The sequence below is a fragment of the Tenrec ecaudatus genome, chromosome 12 (assembly GCF_050624435.1).
Source record: "Tenrec ecaudatus isolate mTenEca1 chromosome 12, mTenEca1.hap1, whole genome shotgun sequence".
NCBI lineage: Eukaryota > Metazoa > Chordata > Mammalia > Afrosoricida > Tenrecidae > Tenrec > Tenrec ecaudatus.
Window position 1 is genome coordinate 36,265,028 of NC_134541.1, and position 26,353 is coordinate 36,291,380.

General features: G+C 52.4%; 1 protein-coding gene across 3 annotated transcripts in view; it reads right to left on the minus strand.

Annotated features, from left to right (window-relative positions):
• The window catches only part of SLC23A2 (solute carrier family 23 member 2), a 128,028-nt gene that overhangs the window by 16,866 nt on the left and 84,809 nt on the right, over positions 1-26,353 (minus strand). For all 3 annotated transcript variants that reach the window (XM_075563968.1, XM_075563965.1, XM_075563967.1), the window contains 6 exons: positions 25,899-25,997; positions 17,727-17,843; positions 16,538-16,695; positions 7,922-8,010; positions 6,819-6,889; positions 5,635-5,816 (listed from right to left, as the gene is read on the minus strand). In XM_075563968.1, the coding sequence (XP_075420083.1) occupies positions 5,635-5,816; positions 6,819-6,889; positions 7,922-8,010; positions 16,538-16,695; positions 17,727-17,843; positions 25,899-25,997 (716 nt within the window). The remainder of the gene's footprint in view (positions 1-5,634; positions 5,817-6,818; positions 6,890-7,921; positions 8,011-16,537; positions 16,696-17,726; positions 17,844-25,898; positions 25,998-26,353) is intronic.

Here is a 26,353-nt window from a genome sequence, read left to right on the forward strand (position 1 = left end):
CTCCTCATTTGCGTTATTTTTGTCTTGGCTAAGACTTAATTAAGGGGTCTCTACAAACTGAATTTGGGATCTTTTCCCCCTTAAAACAAACTAAAGGCATAAATCAAAAACTAAGAAAAACCGTGAAGTAGGCAATTCACTACGAAGGGGGTGGAAACGTTCAGGGAAAAATGGAATGGAAAGATCCGAGACTTCTTCCATAGACATTTGAAGCCCCTCACACCGTCGAAACAAATATGGGTTCAGCAGGAGAAATGTGAGCCTGACTCAGGCCTGGGCGACGTCGCCAGCAATACTGCATGATTTAGGTAAAGTGAGTACTGCACTCAATAATGAGATCATTAAAATCTAACTTAACTCTTGAGAGGATGTGAGAAAGTAAAAGCCAGTATTACATGGACGGGGGGCGGGGGGGCAACAGCAGCAGACTGATGAAGGGACTATTTACAAAGGCGGAGGCAAGGTATAAGCAATCTCCCTGCAGTTAGCAAGAGCCAAGCCAACACTAGGACTGCAATCTCATGCTCAAAGGGAGGGAGCAACTCCCAGACCCAAGACGGCGGCTGCCCGGATGGACAGGGCTGTCAAAGAGGGACTTAACCAGAAGAAATACCCTGCCCTCAGGCAAGGCCAGGGTAAGAAGAGTGGACATGGATGAGGCAGAAAGGGTCTTGCAAGAGAGAGCCTGGGTGTAGTGATCAGAAAACAATACATAAATAATGTCTCGAGCTAACACCAAAGAACCCTGGTGGTGCAGTGGTTACAGGTTGGGCTGGGATCCCCATGGTCGGCAGTTTTAACCCTAAACCACCAGCAGCTCCGAGAAGCCTGGGCTTTCTACTCCCATAAACAGTTAGTCTCAGAAACCCACAGGGGGTCTCGATGGGTCAGCACAGACTCAGTGGCAGGGAGAAGAAACAAAAGCCAACACACCAGGGACCCCTGGCGGCACTGTGGTTACGCATGCATGTGTCGAAACCATCCGTCCTCCTGGCAGGACAAAGATGAGGCTTTCCATTCCTCTGAAGAGTCAGTCTTGGGAACCCACAGGGCAGCTCCACCCTGTCCTATAGGGTCGCTGTCAGAATCGAGTGAATGGCAATGAGATTTTTTGAAAAAGCGAACAAATCAGTGCATCTTTCAGAAAACTGTCACCATGCTTCTAACTAATAAAGACGTATCCAGAAAAGTCACCAGGGACTCATGGTGGATGTATCCAGACAATTCTCTCAACTTTCCTCATTCTTGGATTCCTTGAACAACACATACGGGCATTCTTGTTTTACCTGTAGCTGCCGTCCCCAAACCACGTCCTACAGAACATTCTTCTCAGATACATTTATAGATAAACAAATGCGACTAGCTACAAAGGCCTCTTTCTGGGCAGACTTACATGTTAAAAGGCTGCGAGGACGATCAAAGAAAGGACCTCTTAACCCCCTCGGCTCAACGGGCACTTGTGTCAATTCAGAAGGAAAATGCCGGCCAGTTCCCCCTTCTTTCTCTTGTTCTACAGCAAGCGAAACAATGCAGGAGTTCTGTCTTCCTTGAAGTTCTAAGGCACTTATTATTGGATCAATTGGGCCCAAGGCTTTTGGGAGCCGGGATATACGTCTTTGATAATGTTCTTGACTTTCCCATGGTCGTGGTTCACTGCCCCCCCTCCCCCCCCCAGTATCCCCCTTCTCATCCTCATACCACACCTCCTCAGCACCCATTTACCTTGTAGCAGGTGTGACAAGCACAAAGGAAGAGCTCCTGGAAACTAAGAATCATGAGAGCGAAGATGAAAGATCTCAAGGGAAGGAGTTAAATAAAGCTGAGGACACCTCCCTGAAAAGTGAGGGAAAAGAAGACAGATGGAAAACGGAAAAGTAGAGGCAGGAGCTAGGAGATTCAACGCCTTATAAGCTCTAAGAGGAAAGGAGGGGTGAACGAAGGTACCCCCACACACAAAGACGAAATTTATATATTTATGACTATTGGGAATGCCTGGCTTTCCACAAAGAGATCCCCGAGTACCTCATCAAGAAATAAAAACAGACCCTGGGGTGGAGGTGTTGGGTGACCTTTTAGACACCCAAACTTGTGAAGACTTGGAAGGTTCCAGACTTCTAGCACATGTCTCGGGAGCTGCAGGACAGGAGGAAGTCACTGGACCTAGTGGATGCCGACTCCTAATGACCACAGGGCAGAGTCGGAGGGCTCCACGGGAGGCCAGGTCGTAAATCTGGACGGTTCTTGCGTGGAGCTGGTGGCCCAATGATCACCCGACTGCATCCCCAGGGCTATTTGGGACAGGTGACAGCTCAGCATTTTACAGAATGAAGGGCCAGCTGGAGAAGGCAGAGATTAAGAAGATGGAAATGATACAGAAAGAGGTGGCGAGGGTGAAGTTTGACAAGAGCAGCGCTGCTGCCCAGAGGAGGAGGAGTGAAGAGACTCAGGATTTTTTCTGGAGGAGCAAGGGCACAGGCAGAGTCAAGAGCACCTCCAGGGCTTCCGGCTTAATGAACTGCGTCTATGGCCATACCCCCCACCGAAGGATGAAACAGGAGATGGGGAAGCTGCTTAGAAAGCAGGGGGAGGGATGGGGAAGCTTGGGGTCTTTTTCCCTTTGAAGCTAGAAAAGGCCTTGGGAACTGCAGGTAGGGAAAGGCGGTCCTTGGGGTGATGTCTCCGAGGATGGACTAGGGAGTGTTGGCCTAGGCTCCAGATTTCACTGCAGGAGTCATGAACATGGAAGGTGTTTGCTGGATGGAATGAATGCTCCAGGCACAGGAGGGAAGGAGGCCACTGATTAAGCTCTGGGGAGCCTCAATGTTTAGAGCCACATTTCTCAACCTGTGGGTCTCAACCTCTTTGGGGGTCGAACGACCCTTTCACAAGGGTCGCTAAAGACCATCGGAACACACATCTTTCCGGTGGTCTTAGGAACCAAGACACCACTCCTCTATCCATCTCCAGGCGGGTCCGCCACATGCAGATACACCCACATACAAGTAGCCGGTGTAAAGACTGTTCTCCATGCTACATCATGCTTCAAGGCAAAATTGCATTTATTTGTCATTAGAAATATTTCATAATGATGTATTATTTTTGTGATTAATCACTATGCTTGAATGATGTTCAATTTGTAACAATGAAAATACATCCTATCAGATATTTACATGATGAGTCATAACAGTATGCTAGGGTTGGGGGGTCAGCACCACATGAGGAACCGTATGAAGGGTCTCAGCATGAGGAAGATGAGAACCACTGACTTAGAGGGAAGGGCAAAGAGGGCTCTTAGGGAAATTTACTCCTTTTGTTTGGGTTTTTATTTTTAAGTATTTTAATCCAGAGGCAGGGAGCAAAGGCTTGACGCTGAAGCAAGCTTTCTCTTCCATCTTAATCAGCTTTGCCAATAGTTCATCTATAGCGGTCTTTATTGAATGACTAGCTTTTGAATTCAGCGTTTCTATCTGCTTCCTATTTTCTGTGTCTTCATTAATTCTTGCTAATGGCTTTCATCACATTCATTTTGATCCATTTAGTTCATTTTTATAACACGGGGAGCTACGTTCTCCAAGGACTCTGCAGAGGGATTTATCTGGCAAAGGACTGGCCGTTCTCGCAGTATAATTGGCACCGTGACTGCCATCATTTTCGGGATGAACAAGTGAAGCTCCATTTGCTATCAAAGAGCTATTTCCAGCCGTGCTCTTCGCCCCATGCCGTTTCATCCTTTTGTTGCTGATTTCTAATTTAGGGCCCCGTGGAAAACACGCTTTTCTCCTGTGTCAGATGCATGGCCTCTCCCCGACTCGACAGTCTTGATGCCGTCTACGTGCCCAGGCTGGGGTGGGAGAATGTTGTTTTCTTTACATCCGTTTTTGGTGACGTGGTTGGCTATTTTCACGTACCTTATCTTCATTTTTAATGATGCAAGAGCTATCATTAGGTGATGCCAACCCCACTGCCCTACCGTCAGTTCAACCTCAAAACCCTACTTAAGTTGCCCCAGGTGCTCTGTGTAGGAGCAGGCCATCTCAATTTTATTTTATTTTTTTGACAGCCTCAACTTTCTGTCTTGGGATGGCTGATGGTTCTGAACAGCCGACTTTGTAGTTAGCCATCCAATGCTTAGCCGGTAGCTCCTACGACTATATTATACTGTTGTCTACCAGGACCTGGTACAGAGAAGCAGGATTGGGCATCACAGGTTAAGCTCCAATCAGATCACCTGGGTTTTTGCTGACTGTCTGTGCCTTCAACCTTCTTTTGGTGTTCAGTGAGGATAGCAATCGTATCGCCCTGAACCTACAATGTATACACTGAGTATCACAAACAGTATAGGCCTCAGTAAGTGCCACCGTCGTAATTCATTACATAGTAAACCTACTCCTCATCTATTGACCATCTTGTTCACGTGTGGGAAATATGCATAAAACCTACTCTCTTAATGTTAAAAAAAACCTACTCTCTGACTATGTGGGGCATTAACGAGACATATCTGGCTGTAATTAGAGACCAAGGCACGAGGTGAGGGTAATACTAGCCGTGATGGACTGACTAGCTGTGTGTGTCAAGGTGGCTGGGCCACGGTTCTGAGTTGCTTGGCAGTTATGTAACGATGTAGTCATCTTCCATTTTGTGACTCGACACATCACCCTCCATTCCTGCATACATATGTTGGTCTCTGGAACCTAAGCGTGTCAGTGAGTGCAGAGTAGGTGTAAAGTGCAGTGCCAAACAGGACCAATGGGAAACCCACACCTAGGTTATTATCTGTTTGGGATAATTCACTGATTCAAAAATAATTGATTTAAAAAATCCAAGAACCTTAGGACCACTTTCCCATGATGTGATCCAAACAGTCAGTCAGTGGTGCCAACCTCTAAGCCTGCTCCAAAAGTTTGAAGCCTGACCGTCTCCCCCCTTATGTGTTACCACCTGGCATGTCGCAACCTCTAGGTCTCAACACCTACTCCTGGTCATGACGCAAACAGTCTGGCTGAAAAAACCCCAAATCTCCTGAACCCAGCGTGTGCGCCCTTGAGAACATTCACAGTGGCTGTCCCACGGTGGTGGGATGAGGGGCTGGTTTTGGCTGTGGAGCCCAGTGGAAGTCACACAGTGATGGCCCAGGTAGAGTGGGTTTTAAGTCGAATCACTTCTGAGTTACAAAGAGCCTCTTAGACATGGAGAAGCAGCAGACACTACCTGACCGCAGAGGCAGATGCACTTATGAGCCCTGACATGCTGAGGATCAGTGGCTCCTCTAAGGTGAGATAAACAAAGAAGAACATTCCACTAGAGTCACCCTAGAATTTGGACTTCTCGTCCCCTGAGCTGTGAGTAAACAAATACCTGGGCAGGAAAGCCATCTGCTGTGGTTTCCCCGTTACTGGAGTGCTAGGTGATCCAGGTATTTCTGTACCTTTCGGCCCCATTTTTGTTTCAGAACAATTAAACCATTCTCCTGCTTCTTGTGACTCTATAAAACTAAGGAGACAGTTCCCACTGAATGAATGCATGCATGCACGGATGAATGAATGAATGGCATTTCCATTTCCTATCTGATTTCCTCCAGCAGGGTCCAGTGCTAAGACAGTAAGGATCGTGAAACATCAGAAAGCCAACACTCACAGCATGGCGATGCCCCAGTGCTTCCCGGCTCGCTCTCCGGCTGCCTGGAAACCCGAGAGGCCGATGAGGGCAACAGTGGGCGTGATGGTCAGTGGCCCGATATACTTCAGCAGAGCCCCAGGGAGGCCGAGGAAGCCGATGACCACTTCTATCAGCGAGGACATGATAATGGCTCCTTGGATCTGGAACAAAAGATGGCAAGACAGACAGGTGGGAGGGAGGGTAAGCTGCTTGCACATCAAACGTTCAAGGGTCACCCACAGCCACAGTGGGCATCTCTGCCAAGCAGCAAGCTCTTCTGCTAACGAGACCCTGCTGGCGAGGCCCTGGGACCCACCCTTCAGACTTCAGGAAGGACAATGGAGGCCTGACCACGGGAGGTGTAGACTGTACCACAGAAATGGGCGCTGACCACACAGCCTACTTGCCTCTTCCTCTGATAGAAATGATCCCAAGAAGACAGGCAATTCCCAGTTTTTAAAGAAAACATAGCCCTTTGGAAGTCGCCCTAGAGAAACACTGCTGCTCAGGGACTCTTGATGGGAGAGGCAAGAGCTCCTGCGGGGCCTGAGAGGGAATGAACATGACCGACCAGACAGACCCCTTTGAATGCTCCTTGTACATGTTGGAAGACGGGGGTGTGCCCAGAATTCATGTCTGGGCAGTAGCCACACCCTCGACAGACAGGTCAACGCCGTGTTCCGAGTGGGCCGAGAGCCTCTGTCGCTCCTTCCCTGTGGCCCGTGCGCACCAAGCCCAACCCACTGCCGTCAAGCCCAGGCTGATGCGTGGTGACGCTACAAGACAGGGCAGAAGAGCTCCTGGCAGTTTCCAGACGGGAGTGAAAGCCCTCTCATGTCTCTCCAGAGGTTTCCGACAGAGACCCTTGCAGCTAGCTCGCAGCCTAAGCGCTGTGCTTCAGGGCTCCCAAGCCTGGGCTAACGGAGACAGGGCCCAGGGGAGCACGGGAGGAGAGCAAAGGCGGGCGGCCTCTGAGCTGGCTGCACCAAGTGTTTCTCCATAGCTGAGTGTGAGGGGAAGCAGGAGGCGCTAGGGAGCCTGCTGCCAGGTTGTGTGCCAGGCAGTGGTGCCGGTGCCGTGCGTTAGAAAGCAGAGAAGGCCCGGTAAGAGGCGGAGGGTCGCTGGAAAGCGGCCACCAGCAGCAGCGCGCGCCCGCCGCTTACCTCTCGGATGCGGGGGTACCAGATGTGCTCGGTGTGCAGCAGTTCTGCGGTTCCGTTGACAGCGGACACATCTTGAAAACAAAAGCAAAGACAGCAAAATTGTCCCTGGGGCACCGCTGCTGCATCGCAGACGCGTCCACTTTGCCCTTTAAAGCAGGCTCTCCTCCCGGCTTTCCGTCTATGTCTAGAGGTGCCCGTCTCCGAGGTGCGAGTTCCTGCAGCGGGCACGGGCTGCCATGTCGTGCCGGGCGCTGAGCTTAGCCCAATGTCGTGCCCGACATCCAGAGCTCCCCCCGGAACTGCCTGACGTGGTGATGCCCGCTCCTCTCGCACCAGCCTGACACACAAGCCAGAAAACCAAACCGAGCCCAACCTTGGCGAGCTGCGACCTGAGGTGCCCGAGATAGAGCTGGGCTGCCTGGCTGAGGTTTCTAAAAACCTGGGGAAAACCAAAAGGCTTGTTCCAGTTTCTGAATCAAGCACATGGTCACCGAGTACCTCCTGGGAAGGAAATGGAGCCAGGGAAACCTTGCTGCTGGAACGCCTCCCCCCACCCCCACTGCCATGGTATTTTCCAGAGTACCACAGGCTGGACTCATCGCTCCCCTCAAAGCCCCTGTCTCTTCCTGCCCGTTCTGGGTTACTTAAGAATCTCTGCAATCACTAAGCAGGGGAGCCTAGTCGTGAGGATGAAAGCCATTGGCAGGAAACCAGAATAGCCAGCTCCTTAAGAAGCCGAGGTGATTCAGGGAGGGGATGCTGACGCAGTAGAGACCATGATGGCTGGTGGCTCATAAACCTCCCCTGGAAGAAAGAGGCAGGAAATAGCACGACTATTCTTCAATTCCGTTCCCTTACTTGCCAATTCCACGAGCTCAGAGAAAGCGGGGTCCTTTCTGGACCTTATTTGTTCTACGGCTACGGATGCCCCAGTGTCGAGAAAGGAACTGTCCTCAGACAGGAGAGCTCTAAGCCCGCGTGAGGGTGGGTGTGCGTCTGCGCCTCGTTCCGGAAAGGGTTTAGCGCTGCTGCCGAGAGCAGCAGGTCCAGGCCTCCCTTGTGTCCAAGGACCCCAATGCATATGTGGAAATAACTGCAATTACCTGTGGTGTTACATTTCCATTTATCTAAAGACAGGATGGCTCGAGCAGGGGCCAGAAATGCAAAAGCACTGGCCTGAAACAGGGGTAACCTAAAAGAAACGAGACCAAAACCATGATCACAGCGTCGGCGACTTCCGAGGCAGTTCACCAGTCCACAGCTTAACAGTCTTTTCCAGCGAGGAGCGCAGGCAGGCCCACCTGGGGAAGAGGCCCACCTGGGGAGGAGCCCCTCTGCCGAGATCACCTGCACCCGCCGGCACCCAAGCCTCCCCCTGCCTCTTCTCCCTGTGGCCCGTGCTGGCACCCCACAACCAGCCCCGGCCGCCACCTCCCCTTTCCTCTTGGGGAAGGGTGATGCCAGGCATTCGGGGCACCCCTCTTCGCTGCGGGTTTTGGGAGCCCCTTATTGAACACCACAGGGCATATCACCTGTTTTACCACCCTCCTCCTTCCCCCTTTCAAACATGCAAACATACATAGTCCCATCTTGTCCCATTTGCTGTGGGAAAATCTGTCCTCATCAGAGAAGAAACATTAGTGATCTACATCCACTGAGAAAAAAAGAAAGCTAGAAGTTACAGTAACAGTAGATAAAACAGACGTGTCCCTTGATTATAAAACAAAACAAGCTCCAAAGTGTTTATACTTTTCTAAAGTCGAAGGGCCCACAAAGTTTATAGATGGTGCTGTGATCTACCAACATCCTCAGACTACACGCAGAGGTGAAGTTCAAATACCAATGCTCCGGTTGTGCTAAGGTGACTTTATGGACTAGCATGTGAGCCAACCAGTATCTTTAAGGTAGTTTCTGAAGTAGTTTGCAGGGTTGGGTGCTCCCAAACATCCAGGTAGCCTTGCAAACCTTGTCAGTGTCCCAGGGACAGGGACGTGGCACCCTGCCCTCTAAGCTCCTCAGGTGAAGCCAGAACTAGACTGAAGGACATCCAGCCGCATTTCTGGTCCAGCACCTGCCAGATTCTGAGACAGACATGGGCCAGGTATCTTTGCTACACGCAGTCTCCCCTGGCCACTCTCGGCCTGCAACAGAACCAATCCGGGAGTGGACAGGATGCTGGCTCTCCGCGCACAGAGGTAGGTGCACGCTGTAAGCCAGATGTAATGCTGACAGCTATTGACAAGGGCAGGTCTTTTACCAACCAACCGTCCACTTAGAATGATCTGTCACGGGATGGTGCAATGGTAAGCAAATGGGCAGGTGACCTGAGGCGGCATGGACAGTCAAGGGAACCACTGATGGACAACACTTTGTTCAAGAAGGTGCCGGGAGGGCCATGGGCAGTCAGTCTAATGCCCAGGCATGGAAGCCAGCTCAGTGGTCCACATGGCTTCCGGGTTATTAGTTTGGGGATTTCCTGAGACCGTGTAGGACAATCCTGTTTGTATATGGAGATCTCTTCCTTAGGTGCCATGACTCAGCGGATGTGGAGAAAAGTGAAAGCCTGCTCTGGGTTCCCTGCCTCCCTGATCTAGGCCTGAATTCGACACTGACCTTGGCCCCCGTTACTTCCAGAGGTGAGTTTTAGTGTGTTGGTCAGCTCGCTTATGGGCCAGGCATGAACCTACTAGCAAGAAACCCGCTCACTTCCAAGGACCCGAAGCCCTGGGCTCTTTCCCATCCTGTCCCCATCAGGCCCCCCACGGGGATCTGGGAGAGGGGCCCCTGCTGATGTGGATCCGTTTGCATTCAGCCTTGCACAGACATCTGCCACACCCTGAAATTCCCCAGCCCCTCCTGAGGTCTCCCCGCCCATGGGGCATGATGGAAACATTCTCAAGGAGAGGTGGGATAAGTGTGTGCGACCACTGTTAAGTGGGGACCTCCCAGGGAAAGCAAGGGAGGGGACACAGCACGTGAGAACGTGCCTCTTCCAGACTTTGCCCTGATGAAGCCACCAGCCCTGTGGCTCTTACCTCTGCTCCACCAGCACAGCGCTCTCTTCTGTGCTTCCTGCGCCTCCAGGAGCCTGGTGGTGTAATGGTTACACTCGGGGCCGCAGTCTGCGTGGCCAACAGTCTGAAACCACCAACAACTCCGAGGGAGAAAGACTGGGCTTTCTACTCCCACAGTTTCAGTCTCGCAAACTCAATGGCAATGAGTTTACGGGGAGTGGGGTGGGTCTGTGTGTGTGTGTGTGTGTGTGTGTGTGTGTGTGTGTGTTTGTGTGTGTTTACACTGGCTTATTAAGTGGGGTCATCTTAATGCCAGGTACAGGGGTCTCCCAGAGCAGACAAAACCATCTATGCCTTCATTGATGGATTGATTGATTTATATATGCAGTGCCTGGAAAGATTGCACACTGGGCCGTAATCCACAAGGTCATAAGTTTGAACTACCAGCCACTCCTTGGGAGAAAGGCAGGGCTTTCTAATCCTGTTAACAGTTAGTCTCAGAAACCCACAGAGGCAATTGTACTCTGCCCGGCAGGGTAAGCTGGGAGTCGGCATGGACTCAATAGCAATGAGCTTGGTTTGGTTTGATTTGGTTTGGTTTGGTTTGGTTTGGCATGGCTTGCCTGAAAAGGAAGCTCATTCAAGCTATGTGTCTTCCTTTACACCAGGGATTGGCAAACTTGCCCAGGGCAAAATCTGGCATGCTTGCGTTTGTGAATAAAGTTGGATTGGATCATGGCACACTTATGTTCATATGGCCTTGAACTAGCTGAAGAAAGTTATCGTTTTGAGCACTCACTGTACATTTCTTGGGGGGCTACCTGGTACAGCCACAACTATACGCAGCTAGAGACACAGATGGGAAAAAACAACAAACAGCCGTGCACCGAGGAGGGGTTGCTGGTCTGTGGGGGAGACCCTGACCATGGACAGAGCTCCGACCCTGGGCCTCTGTGAAAGCCGTCACTGACGCTGGTCTTGCAGGGAGAGAAGTGCTGCCCCGGGATAAACTGTGTGGAGGGGAGGGAAGACCAGGGGCCAAATGCCCTGCCCTCTTCCTGTGGCAAGAGGACCACTCCCAAGTCCCTTGCTTTGGAAAGGGTCCTCTGGGGGCACTGGAAGAGGACAGAGTGACTCCAAAGCTACCATCCAGCCTTGAAGGAACCGGTCAGGTTCTGCGAGCACCAGCCTGTGTGCACTTCCTCCACAGAACCAGCGACCGCAGCACATCCTGCCTGGGAGGCAGGTAGTCCCAGCAGACACTGGGTCCCCAGCACCAGCCATGTCTTTGGACGGGCTTGATGCACAATGAACTAAGTCCATGTCTTCTCCCCTTTGGTTGTTGTCATTCCTGGAGCTTCCCCGTCCCCGTTTTGGCTGTGATTTCACCTCAAAATGTAAGCTTTCTGGGTCACATAGACGTTAAATATAGCTGGCAGGCCACACTTGGAGGACCCCCATCTTCCTGTGACATGTATTGCTTTTGGAGCAAGGTGAACTTTAGGAACGAGGAGCTGTCTTTCTGGCAAGACGGCTTTAAACACACGTTTGGGAAGAGAACCTGTTTTAAGTCAAAAAGCACCCACACAAAGACTAAAACGGGCATGGACTTAAGACAGAACCAGAGATCCTGCCAAGGTCCCCAAGACCTCCTCTGGGGTCATCAGGGAAAAGGACTGAGCAAATTTAAAAGGTACAGGGCCCTCCGAGTGGTCCCATCGAAGGTCCGCGGGAAAGCTGCACGGAACTGCATCTTCTCATCAAAACGAATCAGCCACAGCCTGCACATCCCGGCACCGCAGTGCACTCTCCCCGGCTTGCCCAAGGTAGCCATCAAAGTGAGCCCCAAACCCTTCACAGCCAGAGCAACACCAAGCTCCAAGAAACCGCAAGCAGCGTTCTTTGAGGAGCTCTGGTGTCATGAAGCAATAAAGCTAGAACGCTCCTTGCAAGGGAAAATGGGGAGACCTCGCCTCACGTACTTTGGACATGTTACCAGGAGAGACCAGTCCCTGGAGGGCACCCTGACTGCGAATGCCGAGGGCCAGCCAAAGAGGAGACGGACTGGCCCAGTGGCTGCAGCAATGGGGCCGCGCGGGGCAGCAACGGTGAGCACGTCGCGGGACCAGACAGTTTCCTTCTGCTGTACTTGGGACACGTCACTGAGTTGAAAGTGACCTGACAGCACCAACAGTCACAGTGTCGCGATTGAGTATGTCGCGAGGAACGTGTGTACTCGGTGCCTCGAAAGACAAAAGACAGTATCAAAACAACTCAAAAAGCATCCATTCAGTGCCGCTCCACTGTAAGTAGAGAAGCGGTTGAACTGGGGGATGAGGGCGAGCTTGCCAACAGGAGCCTGTGAGGAGCCGGACGAAGGCAGGCTCTGTCTGAGCTTCAGAGGGAAAAGGAATGGGGCTAAGTCCATCAAACCCAGTCTAACAGGAAGACGCAGGCCATCTTTGGGACCACTGACACTCTGGAAATCTGTGGGGCCTTCAGAAAGTTGGTGGAGGGAAAAGAATGGAAAGGCAATGCCATTTTCCCACCAACGTTTTGAAGTCTCTTAGATTAACAGAAGAGAGAGATTACCCCGGATAGCTGGTGCCGAAGGAGCGATTGGGGCAGCCCCAGGTCAGGAGAACACTTTCAGTCAACTGGCAGGTGCTGGACGGGCGTCTTTACCATTTCTGGCCAACTCTGTGACCAATTCAAGGGGAGCATAGAAGCCCCTGGGCCATGATACCCGCCTCTGTCATGCCAGCACCTTTGCGCCTCCTTCTCTTCCTCCCTCCCAGGTTCGGTAAGGACGCCAACACGTGAATGAGGGCAGGACCAGACACTGCTCATCGATGCCCACTGACAACGTGACGATGGCGTATTTCACAGATTGGGGGAGGGGTGGCCCAGGACCCACACAGTGTGCGTGCAGAGCAGGGGCCGACCTGTGGCTGGCAGAAGTGTCCTCTTCCAAGCCCAGGGCCTCTTAGGTCTCCCGGGCCTAGCATGTTGATACTACCTGACGTTCTTTTTCAGTTAAGTGGGCTGTAATCCTGTTTGGGCGGGCGGGGACCCCGACAAGCTGCCGCACAGAGCTGGCTGGACAGGACAGGGTGTCCGTGGCTCAACACCACTACATAGCAATTCTGGCAAAACTGTTGGGCCGGCCTCATGCATGCCCGGTCTTGGCTGCCAGCTTCCAGCAGGCAAACGGGATTATGGAGCTGATTCAACAGCACCACGAGGACACGGCCAGACTCATCTGCGCTGCACGCCTCAAAAGGCAGCACTACGGAAAGAGAAAAGGTGGGGTCCTGTTTGTGACTGAGAGCTGAACCTGACTGGACCCCGGTTTAGGCAGGTATGTGTGTGGGGGGGGAGGTGGCAGGTGGTCACAGAAGACATCTGGGGACAATTGGGCACACGCTGAGTCCGGGCTGCACATCAGATGGCTAGCACACATGACTATTCGTTTGGTGAGGGGCCCTGGTGGCACAGTGGGTTAGGCACTGGGCAGCTAACCTCCAGCAGTTTGAACCCGGCAGTGGCTCCAATGGAGAAAGGAGGCTGTGCACTTCCGTGAAGAGTGACAGCCGTGGGAACCCACAGGAGGAGTTCTACTCTGTTCCACTGGGGGGCCACTGTGCGCAGGAACCCACTGGATGGCAGGGAGGCTTTTTTGGCAGGGAGGGGTGATCAGTGGCGTTGGGGTTGACCAGGAGACGGTCTTTGTTGCTAGGAAAGCACAGCTGAATCCTTATGTCTGTGACTTTTACTTTGAAGTGGTTCAAGGTAACTCCAAAGCAGTGCATACACCTCACACACAGAGTATAGAGTCGGAGGGAAAATCCCACCCGATCCCTCCCTCAAAACCTAATCCCTGCGTCTCTCTGTTCATTTCCTCTTCACCAGCCATCGTGGACTCCAAGTCTCGGGCTTGCGGCTGGCGTACACTTGGCCTATCCCCTGCATGTTCAGGGTCCCCTGACGGCCCTGAGCAGCCCTCTCCAGCTCTCTCCAGCGCCTCAGAGGCAGAAGACAGCGGCGCTCTCTTGTGCTCGGGAGCAGACCATCTGGTCCAAGGCTGGGGCATGGACCGGGGTGGGGCAGGGGAGGCCTCTCTTTTCTTAGTACAACTATAAGGTCCTGAGCGCCCACAGCAGGTGTCTGAGTGGCCGGAGATGCTCCCCCAGGACAGGGGGCCTTCCTTCCTGGGAAGGTCGGCCGCAGGGTCCCCGAGGGCCCTCATCCCTGCCAGCTCTGGACGAGACCTGGGGTCATGTGGCTGAGTGCGCGGACTCAGGAAGCATGGAGGTGCCAGGAAAACTAGGTATTAGGGCAAAGCCCACCAGCAGCCACAGGGTCGCCTTAGATGGGACACTGTCCATGCAGCCTGGGCAGGATGGCAGCTGGCTGGCCCAGCACCAGGGTCAGTGGCCTCGGTAATCACCTGCTCTGGCCTTACGGGATTATGCAGGCTTGGCACCAATCCCAGGGCAGGCTGGAGAGGCAGCTTTAACATCTCAAATCTTCTGGAATGAGGAGGACAGCCTCCGTGACCTCCAGGCAAGTGCCCGGTAGGACGCCTCGTGGCATCTGGATAGCTCTGCCCAGAGCACGGCACAGCATGGACTTGATTCACCACCACCCTGTTCGCCATGCCCATGCCAGGCCTGCCTCACTGGGCGTCTCCATGTATGCGCGGGGGAGGGAGGGCTGTGCCAGTGTGCCTGCCTCCTCCTCTTCCTATGGGCACCACCTGCCCTGCCCTGCCCTGCCCGAGATAAACCACACACCCAAGCCCTACTACCTCGACCTCATCTGCCCCCGAGCACCACCCCAGGCAGCACACAGGCACATGGTCATTACACAGCTCCTACTTCCTGACTTAGGACCAGGCCAATGGCCTCAACATGGTGCGGTCTGAAGGTGGCATGGCATCCATGGCTCCTCACACCATGCGCCAAAAGGTGATGGGTGGGCTTCCCAAACACCATCCTCCCACAAACCAGAGCAAGACAAGCTGCTTCTGTCCTGCTTCCAGGCCACAGTGTACAGACATGCAATGCAAGGCAAATCCCTCTCTGCTTCCCTCTCAACGCGGCAGGAGGGATGCCCAGGCTGGCCTTGGGTGGTCCTACAGGTCTTGGGGGCTTCAACAATGGGCAAGAGGGCCCTGGATGAGCCCCCTCCTGTGACCTAAAGCAATGACCCCAAACCCCCAAGTGCTCCCTGCCGTGTCACCCTTGAAATGAACCACCACCGCCAGGGCTTGGCTGTAGCCTAAGACCAGGACCGGGCAGCATATAACGCGCACTGTGCAGCCATAGAGGCGCCTTTTATCCCCTCCTCAGGCCACGCCCTCTTCACAGCTACAGGCACCTGGCAATGCTCAGGTTCACAAATGGACCGCGTCTTCCAGAAGGGGAGGCCCCGGAGGCGCCCAGGCCATGCTTCAAATCCATCTGGCACTGGCCAGAGAGGATGACGCGGACATCACGTCAAAGGTGTGAGCGGTGCCGGCTGCTGGCTCACCTGGCTCAGGAGTCAGCTGAGGTGAGGCTGCCCAGGGAACACAGCTCCTACCCCTGAGGGTCAGTGCCAATCACCGCCACCTCCCAACCTCCAGACAAGGGATGCGCCCCCCTCTGGAAGCCGGGGGTCTGCTTGGGGCAGGGGTGCAGCAGTCTGGTTGGGGCCCAGAGATGGGGACTTTCATTGCTCCACAACAGGTCTACAAGGGACCGCCAATCCCATGCCATTGTCTTCACAGATCTCAGTGCACCCTCATCCCCACCCCAAGGATAAACCCTTCTGTGAGGTGCCTGAGGATTCTGACACGTGGAAATCCAGCCCACGATTCACAGGCTGTCTGGCGCAGTGCATGGTCTCCCTCTCTCTGCCCAGTGAGGAGGATCCCCACCTCAGACTGTCTCCCTGTGGGGAGGGACTGGACTCTCAAGCTGAGGACAGTGGTCCCAACCTCGAAGAGGAGGAGAGGTGGCCTGGGAAGGCGTGAACCCTGACCTCTGTGCCACATGCCTGGTTAAGCTAGAGGTCAAGTTGCAGAGGGAACAAGTCAAAATTAAGGGGATCAGGGTGGGGGTGGGGGACGACAAGATGCAAAAGGAAACTAACAAATGGGGCCAGAAGCCACCCAAGACCCAGGTGCAGGTGTGGGGACACGGGAAAACTCAGGGAAGGCTTCGGGTGAGGACAGGAAGTTCAGGAGGGAAGGACCAACAGCTGTTTGAGGATGGATGGGAAACAGCAGCACAAAGCAGAGCAGCAAGGCATGCTGGAGGTCCCACTTAGGTGGGGGGGGGGAGTGGGGGAGCAGGCTCAAAGGCACAGTGGAAGGTTGGCAGGGCAGAGATCAAGGGGACACCCCACTGGACACTGGTTTTGAAACAAAGGACTGAAGCCCAGCCAGGCCGGCAGGGAAGCTGTGGATACTAACAAGAAGGCCCTGAGAGTGGGGCTGGGGAGTGCGGAGTGGCCAGAAGGTCAAGCTAGCTGGCACCCTGGTGCCCTAGCCCAGGTCTGGACTGAAGAGAGAACCAGCCTGTCGAAGATCAGCAGACGGGAGGCCAGCGGCACCTGGGGCCTCCCTATGCACTTCCCTTCCCTGGCCAGTCCTGCTGAGTGAGCCACCCTTCACACCCCGGGGTGGCCTAGCACCCCAACTGAGTACCCCGCTCTCACCTGCATCCAAACGTCGTCTGTAACAGGGTTGTGATTCCCACGCAGAAGAAGATGGTCCCAATGAGCTGGCTGGTGGCCCACTGGTCATAGCCCACACACATGGCATCGGCCAGCAGGAAAGGCACCGCAATGGTGCCGCTGAAGCAGGTCAGGTAGTGCTGCGGACAGGGGAGAGACGGGGACAGTGAACACCCCCTCCCGCCCTCCCTCCCCGAGGAATCTCAGGTCATCACACACACACACACACTCTCTCTCTCTCTCTCTCTCTCTCTCTCTCTCTCTCTCTCTCTCTCTCTCTCTCTCTCTCACACACACACTCTCTCTCAGGGTCATGTGCTGTATCAGGCCTGCCTTCTTCCTTCCCACTCTGCATCTCTCCTCTTCGTTACATCCGCTTGCCTTATTGCGAAGGAAGCTTCTCACACGGTGCTCACTGGGCAGCACAGGCACAAGCAGCAGTCCCTCTGGGACCGTGCTCCGTGCTGGTGGAAAAGGCTGGAGGAAGCCACCACCTCAGCAGCTAGTGCTTGGCGATGGCTAATGCAGGGGTGTGCCGGGAGCGGGCTTGCTACCGGCCAAAAAGCCGGAGGCTTCAGTCTGCTCAGAGGAACCTCAGAAGCAAGGCCTGGCGACCTGCTATCGACAGTTCGGCCAATGAAAACACTACGGGGCGCAGTGCTGCTGCCGATGCACGCAGAGCCACCATGAGTCAGATTCAGTCCATCCGCACTGTCCACCTCTAGCAGAACTCACCCGCTCGCTGCCACCAGCCAATGCTGACACACAGCGAGCCCTGGGGCGTGTCCGAGACTGTCACTGGTCACGGGAGTGGAAAGTCAAGTCTTTCTCCCTCCAGGAGGGCGAGATCATGTCCTACTTTTTAAAACTGTGAGTTCTGAAGTTAAGACTGCCCATGCCCAAATCTGAATGGTGATGGGACCTTGGGGAAGACACTCAAGCTTCCTCTTCCCTCTGTGCCAGTCTCCTTCACTGTACGGGGATAAGAATTAAGAGCTCACCCGATTCCACGTGCGGATGTTTAAATCAATTGTGATGTGTACACATGCGCACGGGCGGAATAGGGCCGGCACAAGGCAGTACCCGATCCACACACGCTCATGCTTTACCCAACATGCTTTACCCACACATGCTCATGCTTTACCCTCCTCCCACTGCCTGCGCGCCTCACCTGTAAGCCCAGGAAGATGCACAAGTACCAGGGGGGAACGTCTTCGATGGTGTAGATCATGTCCGATCTCTGGGCATCCAAGCTGCCAGTGCTGTCCAGGGTCTCTGCGAGAGAGCTCTGTGGGTGAGCAGGGGAAAAAGAGGGACTTAGCAAACGCAAGGGCCCACACCACGCAGCTCCATACAGGACAGCTGGCCTGCCCTCGCCTGTGAAATGAAGCCTTGAATCTCTCTCTGGAGTCCCTGGGTGGTGCAAACGGTTAAATGTGCTCAGCTGCTAACCTGAGGGCTGGGGGTTTGAGTCCACCCGGAGCCACCTTTGAAAAAAAGGTCTGGTGAATCTGAAAAAAGAAAAAAAATCAGCCATTAAAAACCCTATGAAGGAGCTGGAACAGGATGTCTTTGAAGTGATTCATGTTCGGCAAGCCTTCAGATCCAATTCACAATAAAAAGCAAAAAAATCAATCAAAGGCGCAGCAGACCAGTCAAGGCAGCACAGTCCTACTCTGACACATGGGGCCGTAAATCAAGAGCCCACTCAACACCACCTGAGACAGGGCCCAAGAACCCTGCGCAGCAGCGCCGGCATCAACTCCTCTCTCTCGGAGCGCCCTAGTGGCTCAGAGCTGGGGACAGGTGTGCTGGCGAGATGCTCCCAGGCAAGGCCGCATGAGAGATGGACACGAGCAGCCCATAGGTCCTGGCTGAAGAGATGCTATACAGTATGAGTGTTTTCCACACAGGAGAGACTGGTCTCCCCACCTGCAAGGAGAAAGGATCTTTCTACTGGAAGAGGAAGTCCCACATCCTCCTCACACACCACCCCTGCTCTAAGAACGGGGCCCAGCAATGCACCAAGAGTCGACATGACTACTCCTGAGTCCCCCTTTGCCCCTTGCCTGGCTCGCTCGCTCGCTCGCTCGCTCACTCACTCACTGCCATCCAAGTGATGCCGACTCACAGGGACCCTACAGGACAGGGTAGAACTGTCCCTTTGAGTTTCCCAGACTGAAACGTTTCATGGGAGTAGAAAGCCTCACCTTCTTCCCATGGTATCAACTCTTGTGGATTGCAGTTGAATGCATAACCACTACATCGCCAGGTCTCCTTGTGCCTTACCACTAGGTAAGTGCCTATCTATGGTTCACCACGTGCCAAAAATCATCAGAAAGACCGGAACCTGTTAGGTTTGAGTTTCGGCATTTCTGGCCTGCGTCTGCGTTCTGCTGCTGGGGTGTTGGGTGTGCAGAGGGCCAGGCTTTTGAACTGGCCGCAGTGCAACAGCAGCAGATCACTGGGCCTGTTTCTTCAGTGGTGCTGCTGGGTGGATTCCACCACCCTTTTGGCTACCGGATGAGTACGAACCTTCTGTGCCATCCAGAGACCTTTCCGGCAGGACCTGGGAGCTCGTGTGGCATCTGAGCCAAACAGAAAAAACTCAGCATCACACTAATTTTCGCCTCAGACCACTCGGCTTTGAACACCCTACAAACAAGTTCTCACATTCTTCACAATCCGTGCCATGCACCATTTTAAAATAGCTTAGGAGCTAGCCAAAAAATATTTTTAAAAAAGGTCGACAGGAAGCAAAATGAAAAGATGTTCCGCAAAAATGATAATGACTGACGACATCCGGAAGGAAATTCACCGTAGCTAGTCCAACCCGTTCCTTCTCATCTAATGGACTTGGTCTTTTCCAAGATGCTAACTCCATGCTTGTTTTCAATGTACAGAGAATTGGAGTCTGGGGCCTTTAAACAGAGAGGGGATGCAGCTTAGCCTCACCTTCAAGTCTAAAAGTCAATGTCTAATGTAAGCTGACATTTGATATAATCCAAATGTGGACTCAATATGACCTTTCAGAGAGGACTTGACTTCCATTAATTCCAACCATGGATATTCACAGATTTGCACTGTTGAATGCATTATGAAGGATTTAAGTGTCTTTTTAAAACGTGCTGGCAGAAAGAGAGTGGAGAAAGCATGTCTGTGAATAAGGAATCTGACACGTGGCGTCCGTTTGGTGGACAGGCAGCTATGGACATTAGGTTCGTTGTACAAAGGATGAGTTCGCACCCCTCCATTATCCCACAGGCCGGGGATGTTTCTGTTCAGATCGAGCTGAAGACAGCACAGCAGTAGCGATACAAGCTCAGTTAGTGTACAGCAGTATCAGGTGTGACGGCTGGGTTCTCTGTCAACATAGCCGGGCCAGGATCCTAAGGATTTGGCAGCTAAGACCTAGTAATGCCCCACGATATAGCCTCACACAATGTGATCGCTTCCACAATGGGGTCTGCTATGAGGACTCCATCGGTTGTAACAAGATTGAGGGTGAAGGAGGTGCAACATCCTTACTCAGATCACAGCCCTGATGCAATCAGCTGAAAGGAAACTTCACTGGGGGTGTGGACTGCTTCCAAAATAAATGGACACTGTGGGAAAGCCTGTTTGCCCCTTTTTGGGGGGGGGGAGGGACTGGGGGGCTGGGTCTAGATCCTGCATCTGGGTCATTGATCACAGTTCTTTGGACGTGAGCCCGAGGTCTGCCATGGAGGCTGCTGATCCGGGAGTTGTTGCCAGTCTGTTATCTGAACCCCTTTGCCTCTGCAGCTATGAGTCAGGAGAAGCCTCCAGCTGAACACCTGACCCACAGACTTGGAACTTGCCCAGACTTGGACGTGCCTACTTTTCTTGATATAAATGTCTCTCTTTATAAATACACACATATATAAGCTTCACTAGTTCTGCTTCTCTACAAACCCAGCGTAAGACATATGGTATCCTAACCAGTTTGAGCTCTCAAACAGATGGACAGAGGTGATAAGACTTGGCACCTGTCATTCGTCAGCTAAAATGGGCCGAGATAAAGGCATGCGCACGTACACACACGTGCACAGCACATGAGTATGCATAAAGAACTTGCCCACAGTAGTATTTCAGTTACAGAGTAGTGAGCCATTTGGCAGGTCAGGGTGAACAATCAAACCAGCTGGGCAAACACCACACTGCCTGTCTGTGAGGTGGGAAGGAGCAGGTCTGGTCACTACACTGTGGTGGGCACCACATCCTCCTACCATTGGGCGGACCACTCGAGTCACTTTCTAACGTAAGAACCAACCAACCAAACAAACAACACATCAAAGGCAAAAACCTAACAGCAAGTCTCTTTCAAGAGATCCTTTAATAATGTCACTTGAAAAAGAATTCTCCATCTGATGTGATGGCCTGACATAATCTAAAAAAACAAACCAATTGCCTGCCCTTCAGAGGTCAAAGGGAACTCAGAGAGCTTGGCTCTCTGCTCGGAGACTTTCTTACAATCTTTAATAACCTATCCTGGCTATTAGCCAGCTCTAGGGTTATTTAGTCAAACATTGCTGGGGACCTTTTCTTAGTTGTTTTTATTTTTAACCCTCTACAAAAGTATTGCATCTAGAATAGGAATTCATTAACTCTTTAGAAAAAAGTTTAAGAGCCAAATAGTAAATATTAAGGGTCCCTGTGGCATCACTATTACCAGTCTGGCTGCTAACTGCAAAGTCAGCTGTTTGTAAACGTTAGACACCCCTTGGGGGAAGATGAAGCTTTCTGCTCCCATCAGTGTACACCCATGGGGGACACCCATGGGGGCAGTTCTTTCAGCTGTCTTACAGTGTTGCTGTGTGTCAGAATTCACTTGATGGCCCTGAGTTTGGTTTTTATAGTTAACTGTTTTAAAGCCACACAAGAATTCTGCCATGGCTACTCAACTCCTCTGTCTTCATGGTATGAAAGCAGCCACAGACTGTGTCAACAAGCAACATGGAGGTGTTCCAGTAACATTTTATCTACAAAAACATACAGTGGGCCAGGTTTGGTTTGGAGGTTGAACTTTGCCAATCCAGGACATACAGACATAGAACCCAAGTCACCAATTGGATCCAACTCAATAAGAAAAAGTAGAACTGCACCCCTGGGTGGTCAAGACCGTGCATGATTATGGGAGCAGAAAGCCTCGACATTCTCCGTGGAGTCAAACCGCTGACCTTGTAATCAGCCGCACAACTTGTTAACCGCGGACTCATCCAGACCATATAAAACCCAACCCACTGACACGGAGTCAACTCTGACTCATTTCAACCATATAGAGGGTTTCAGAGGTGATAAACCTTTATGGAAGCAGGCAGCCTCATATTTCTCCCAGGGAGCAGCAGTTGAGTTTGAACTGCCAACCTTGTAGTCAGCAGTCCGGTGCTTGACACTAGTAACAGTGATTACTTTTTCAGGGAGTTGGACAGAGGAGGTAGGATACAAGGTGGAAGAGAGACTTAACTATGTATCATTTCATAAGTCTGGTTTTTTTTTTAACCACAGGACTATTCATTCAATTTTTTTAAATTAAAAGAATCCCTCAGAATGTTTTATTTGGTAACATGAATACCGTATATTCTCGCGTATAAGCCGACCCATATATCAGCCGAGGCACCTAATTCTACCACAAAATGGCATTAAAAATGTGCTGGAAAAAAAATGTGCTGAAAAACTCGGCTTATAACCAAATATATACAGTACTTTGTATAAAACCAAGAAACCCAACCTCACTGCCATCAAGTCAATTCCAACTCAGAGTGACCTGTTAAGAACACAGTAGAACTGCCCATAAAGTCCCGAGGCTGTGAATCTTTATGGAAGTAGACCACCTCATCTCCACCACCACCCCCGCCCCCGGAATTGCGAGTTGTCCTAAGCCAAGCGTTGAGTTAGCAGCTGAACGCGGATCCCCCTGTCCCCCCAGGGTCCCTCATATTCTGGAAAAGCCAAACCCATTGCCATCGAGGCAGTTCAACTCGTAGGGACCCTACACAGCGTTCCTGAAACTAAACCTTCAAGGGCACAGGCAGCGTCATCCTTGTCCGCCCCACACCCGCCAGAACATGCTGTGCGTGTGCACTACTGCCCGTGGGGTGGAGGCCCATGCCTACCCCAGGGGCCAGGGTGCCCTACACTGGGGACACGGCACTTTACAGGACAACGGACGAGTGGATATGCGTATGTATGTGCATGTGCACACGGTACATGGAAGATGCAGGAAGGGCGGTACCAGATTGCCAGCCACCAATGGTGACTGTTATTTTTTTTAGACTGTTTACTTTCGTGGTGATATGCTCCAAAGAACTTGATTTTTCAAGAATAGTATACCCAACAGGGAGCCACTTAAAAATGAGGCCGAGGTGGGGCGGGGAATAAGATCTGTCACTTAAAACACAGGGCTCCAATTTCTGAAGCGTGAAGAACCTGGTGGTGTTGGACTGCTGGCACAAGGAGGAAGAGGAAGCTGTCTGCTCCAGGGAAGATTTACAGCCTCGGAGACCCTGCTCAAAGTCTCCACGCGTCCAATCGACTCCGTGGCAGAGCGCGGAGAACAGCCTGGGCTACTGTGGTGGGGACTCTATAATCTCCACATGATGGCACGATAGCGCCATCTCTGATTCCTAATAGCTGCCACCACCCACCCCCATACCCCCTGTATGTGAAAACACACAGAGCATTCCCCAATAAAAGAATGTCCACGTTTGGAATCCCCGCATCATGCTATTTGCTCCTGGGATCCACTGCTAGGCCCCCATTTGACGGAGGAGAAGCTGAGACTGGGGAGGTTGAGCAACCTGTCCAGGACCTACACACAGCAGACCGACCCCGTGCGGCTCGCGGTAACTTGACTCCCTCCGACGGCCACCAAGAAACGGGTGCTGTCACACTAAGTAGCCCTGACCCAGAGGGGTGCCCCAGAGCACTGACAGACCCCAGAAAAATGCAATTTAAAAAATAATATAAATACACGTGCAAAACCACGAACTGCTTAACGGCCTGGGAGAACAAGCACGAGTAAGGAGAACATTAACGGGGCGGTGGTTTCCCTTCCCTGCCTCATCTTTCCTGGAAATCCCTTCCCTATTTCACGTGTCAGGTGCTGAGGGGAAGGGTGTTCCCAAGCCACCTGGAAAGGAAGATCCCCCTGGGAGGGATCGCACCCTCTGAAGTGATACTTTGTTTGCACAAATTCAAGACGAGGCCAAAGTAAACCCAACCCACTGCCTCCAAGCTGGTTGTTTTGGCTCATTGTGACCTGGCAGGGCAGGGCAGCACCTTCAACTCTTCTTCATGGGAGCACACAGCCTCATCTTTGTGCTATCGAGCGGCTGGTGGATCTGAACTCCTGAATTTCTAGTTAACAGCTTAGTGCTTAACCCACTGCACTATTAGGGCTCCTTTTAAGATGGTAGGCCAACCCCTTAAAAAAAAACCCTCTCTCATGTTTAAGACAGAGGATCGGCTTCGTGGTTTCGAACTTCGGAACTTGCAGATCACAGCCCGACAATGCATAACCAACCACTCGGCCATTAGAGCTCCTTAAAAACAGGAGTCATGAGAGCAATTTCAAGCCGGGTCCTGGTGAGGATCAAGTGCGAGAGGCAGTGCGTGGTCTGTGAGCACCAGCCCGCACTTGGCAACTCTTCTCTTCCTGATGAGCATTTCACGCAGCCAGAAAGGCGGCCAGGAACTCATGGTGATCTTTATTTCCCTCAGTAGTGGAAGAAATACACAGGAGCTACTGATACAGATAATGACACAATGTTTCACCTAAACAGGGAAGCCCTAGTTAAAATGTACTAGAGATCCCCACCACCACCACCACACCCATCATAATCAAAGACTTCAGAGGGGAAACAGAGAGGTCCCTAAAGTACCTGGTAAGGAGTGAAATCGAGGTGAAACAGAACATGTTACAACTGTCCAGAGGAAATCAATCGGCTCTGTAAACCTTCACCCAATTTAAAACGCATCAGCTGCTCAAAAGCCCATAAATGTCAATGTTCCTAACTACCAATTCAAAAGACAGCCAGCTTCCTTCCTGGGTGCCTGACCAGGAGCAGTATCCTGGACATTCTGGTCACCCTGTGACTAAGGACCCAGCGCCTGAGGATTGGGTTTGGTGCCAGCAAGTCTGTGGGGAAGAGTTGGCTAGAAAATGTGCCAGGCTGGTGCTGCGACTTCATCAGGCTACGCGCGGCCAGGCAGTGATCCTCACCAGTCCACGCACCGGCCCAGGGCCACTCTGGGCTCCAACGTCTGCATCAAAGCTTGCACGCTTAAGGGGGAAAATCTTGGTAAAAGTCTCCTTTCATTAGCCTTCCCCAAGTTTTTAACAGTGTCAGGCAGCGGCAGGGGAAAAACCCCAGAAAACGTCCACCTCCCAGACTGGAAAGGCAGTTTGGGCAAACACACGCAGGGACGTCAGTATCGTGTCATCTCTCTGCTCTCTATCATGCCATTCAAGCTGGGTGCTATTCCTGTTATCTGTCTACTTAGCAGTGTTCTGAGCGCAGGGTCCGTGAGAGCGGGTCTCTCTGGCCACACAGACGGGCCCTTCAGGAGATGGGGCAGAGCCACAAAAGGTTCTTCCTCGCCTCAGGGAGAGATTTCCATTGCCTGGGTCAAAGAGCCTCCGCCTCCCAGAGCATTTTCACAGGCAGATAAACCAGATGGGTTGTTCCTCCCGCAGCACCTACCCCATATCGTATCTACGCATCGATGTGGATCCGCCAGAGCTGCTAACGTCACTTTGTTTTATTTAATCCTCACAACTACCCTGCGGCATGTCCTCCGAGTAACTCCCCCTCTGAGCTGAATGATATCTGCACCCAGACCTACCTCACGTCAGACCTCAAGCTTTGCTTTATTTTCAATCAGTTACTGCCTTTCAGCTGAAAGTGTGTGCATGCAGTGAGTTAGGTTCCCAGCCAACCATTTTTAGACTGGTTTGTTGAATGGGGCACTCGTGACAAGTTTCATTGTCATTTCCATTCTGTTTGTTCTGTTGCTCTTGATCTCGCTCCCCAGCCTTCCCATCTCATCATCTGGCTTTTGGGAAAATAGACCCCACACTCTTAACTACTTTCCCTCTGGGACCATGGCTGAAAATCTTTTTTTTTTAAAAACTATCTACATAATTCTACCATCTATGGTTGTCACCGTAACTGAGGCAATGGAAAACTAGTCACTTTTAGCCATCCCTCCCATTTCCGTTACAGAGTGCCCACGCCTCCCCACCCCCACCCCAGCTCCAGACAAATCCCCAGGGAAGCCGCCTGTGCCCCGCACGGGCTCCGAGGCCCCGTCGGGAGGGTACCTTTTCCGCAATGCCGTTTTCTGTGGTGTAGATTGCCATGAGCTCCGTGTCCTCATTGTCCTGCTCACCGCTGGACGTGGCACCTCCGTTGATGACCACCTGAAAAGACAGGGCATTCAGAGTCTGTCTTGGTGCACACCGTGCCGGGCGGAGAATCCTCGTCCCCACACGGGCTTTTTCTCGTGCTTCAAGCCTAACTCATCAGCCACCTTGTGGAAGCGCGTTCAACGCACACTTGTTTGGAGCGCAGAGGTGAGCTCCCTCGGGCCAGTGCTCGGAGAAGCCCGGCTCGCGCACTGCCCCGCGCAGGGCAGACTTCCCCTGCTGCCTGGGCCACCGGTGCCTTCTCCGTCACCGGGCACCCCCTCCTCCAGACACAGCACGCACGATTCAAGAACTGCCTGTAAACCCGGACACCGCCCAACCTGAGAGAAACCTCGCAAGTTCACCCCACA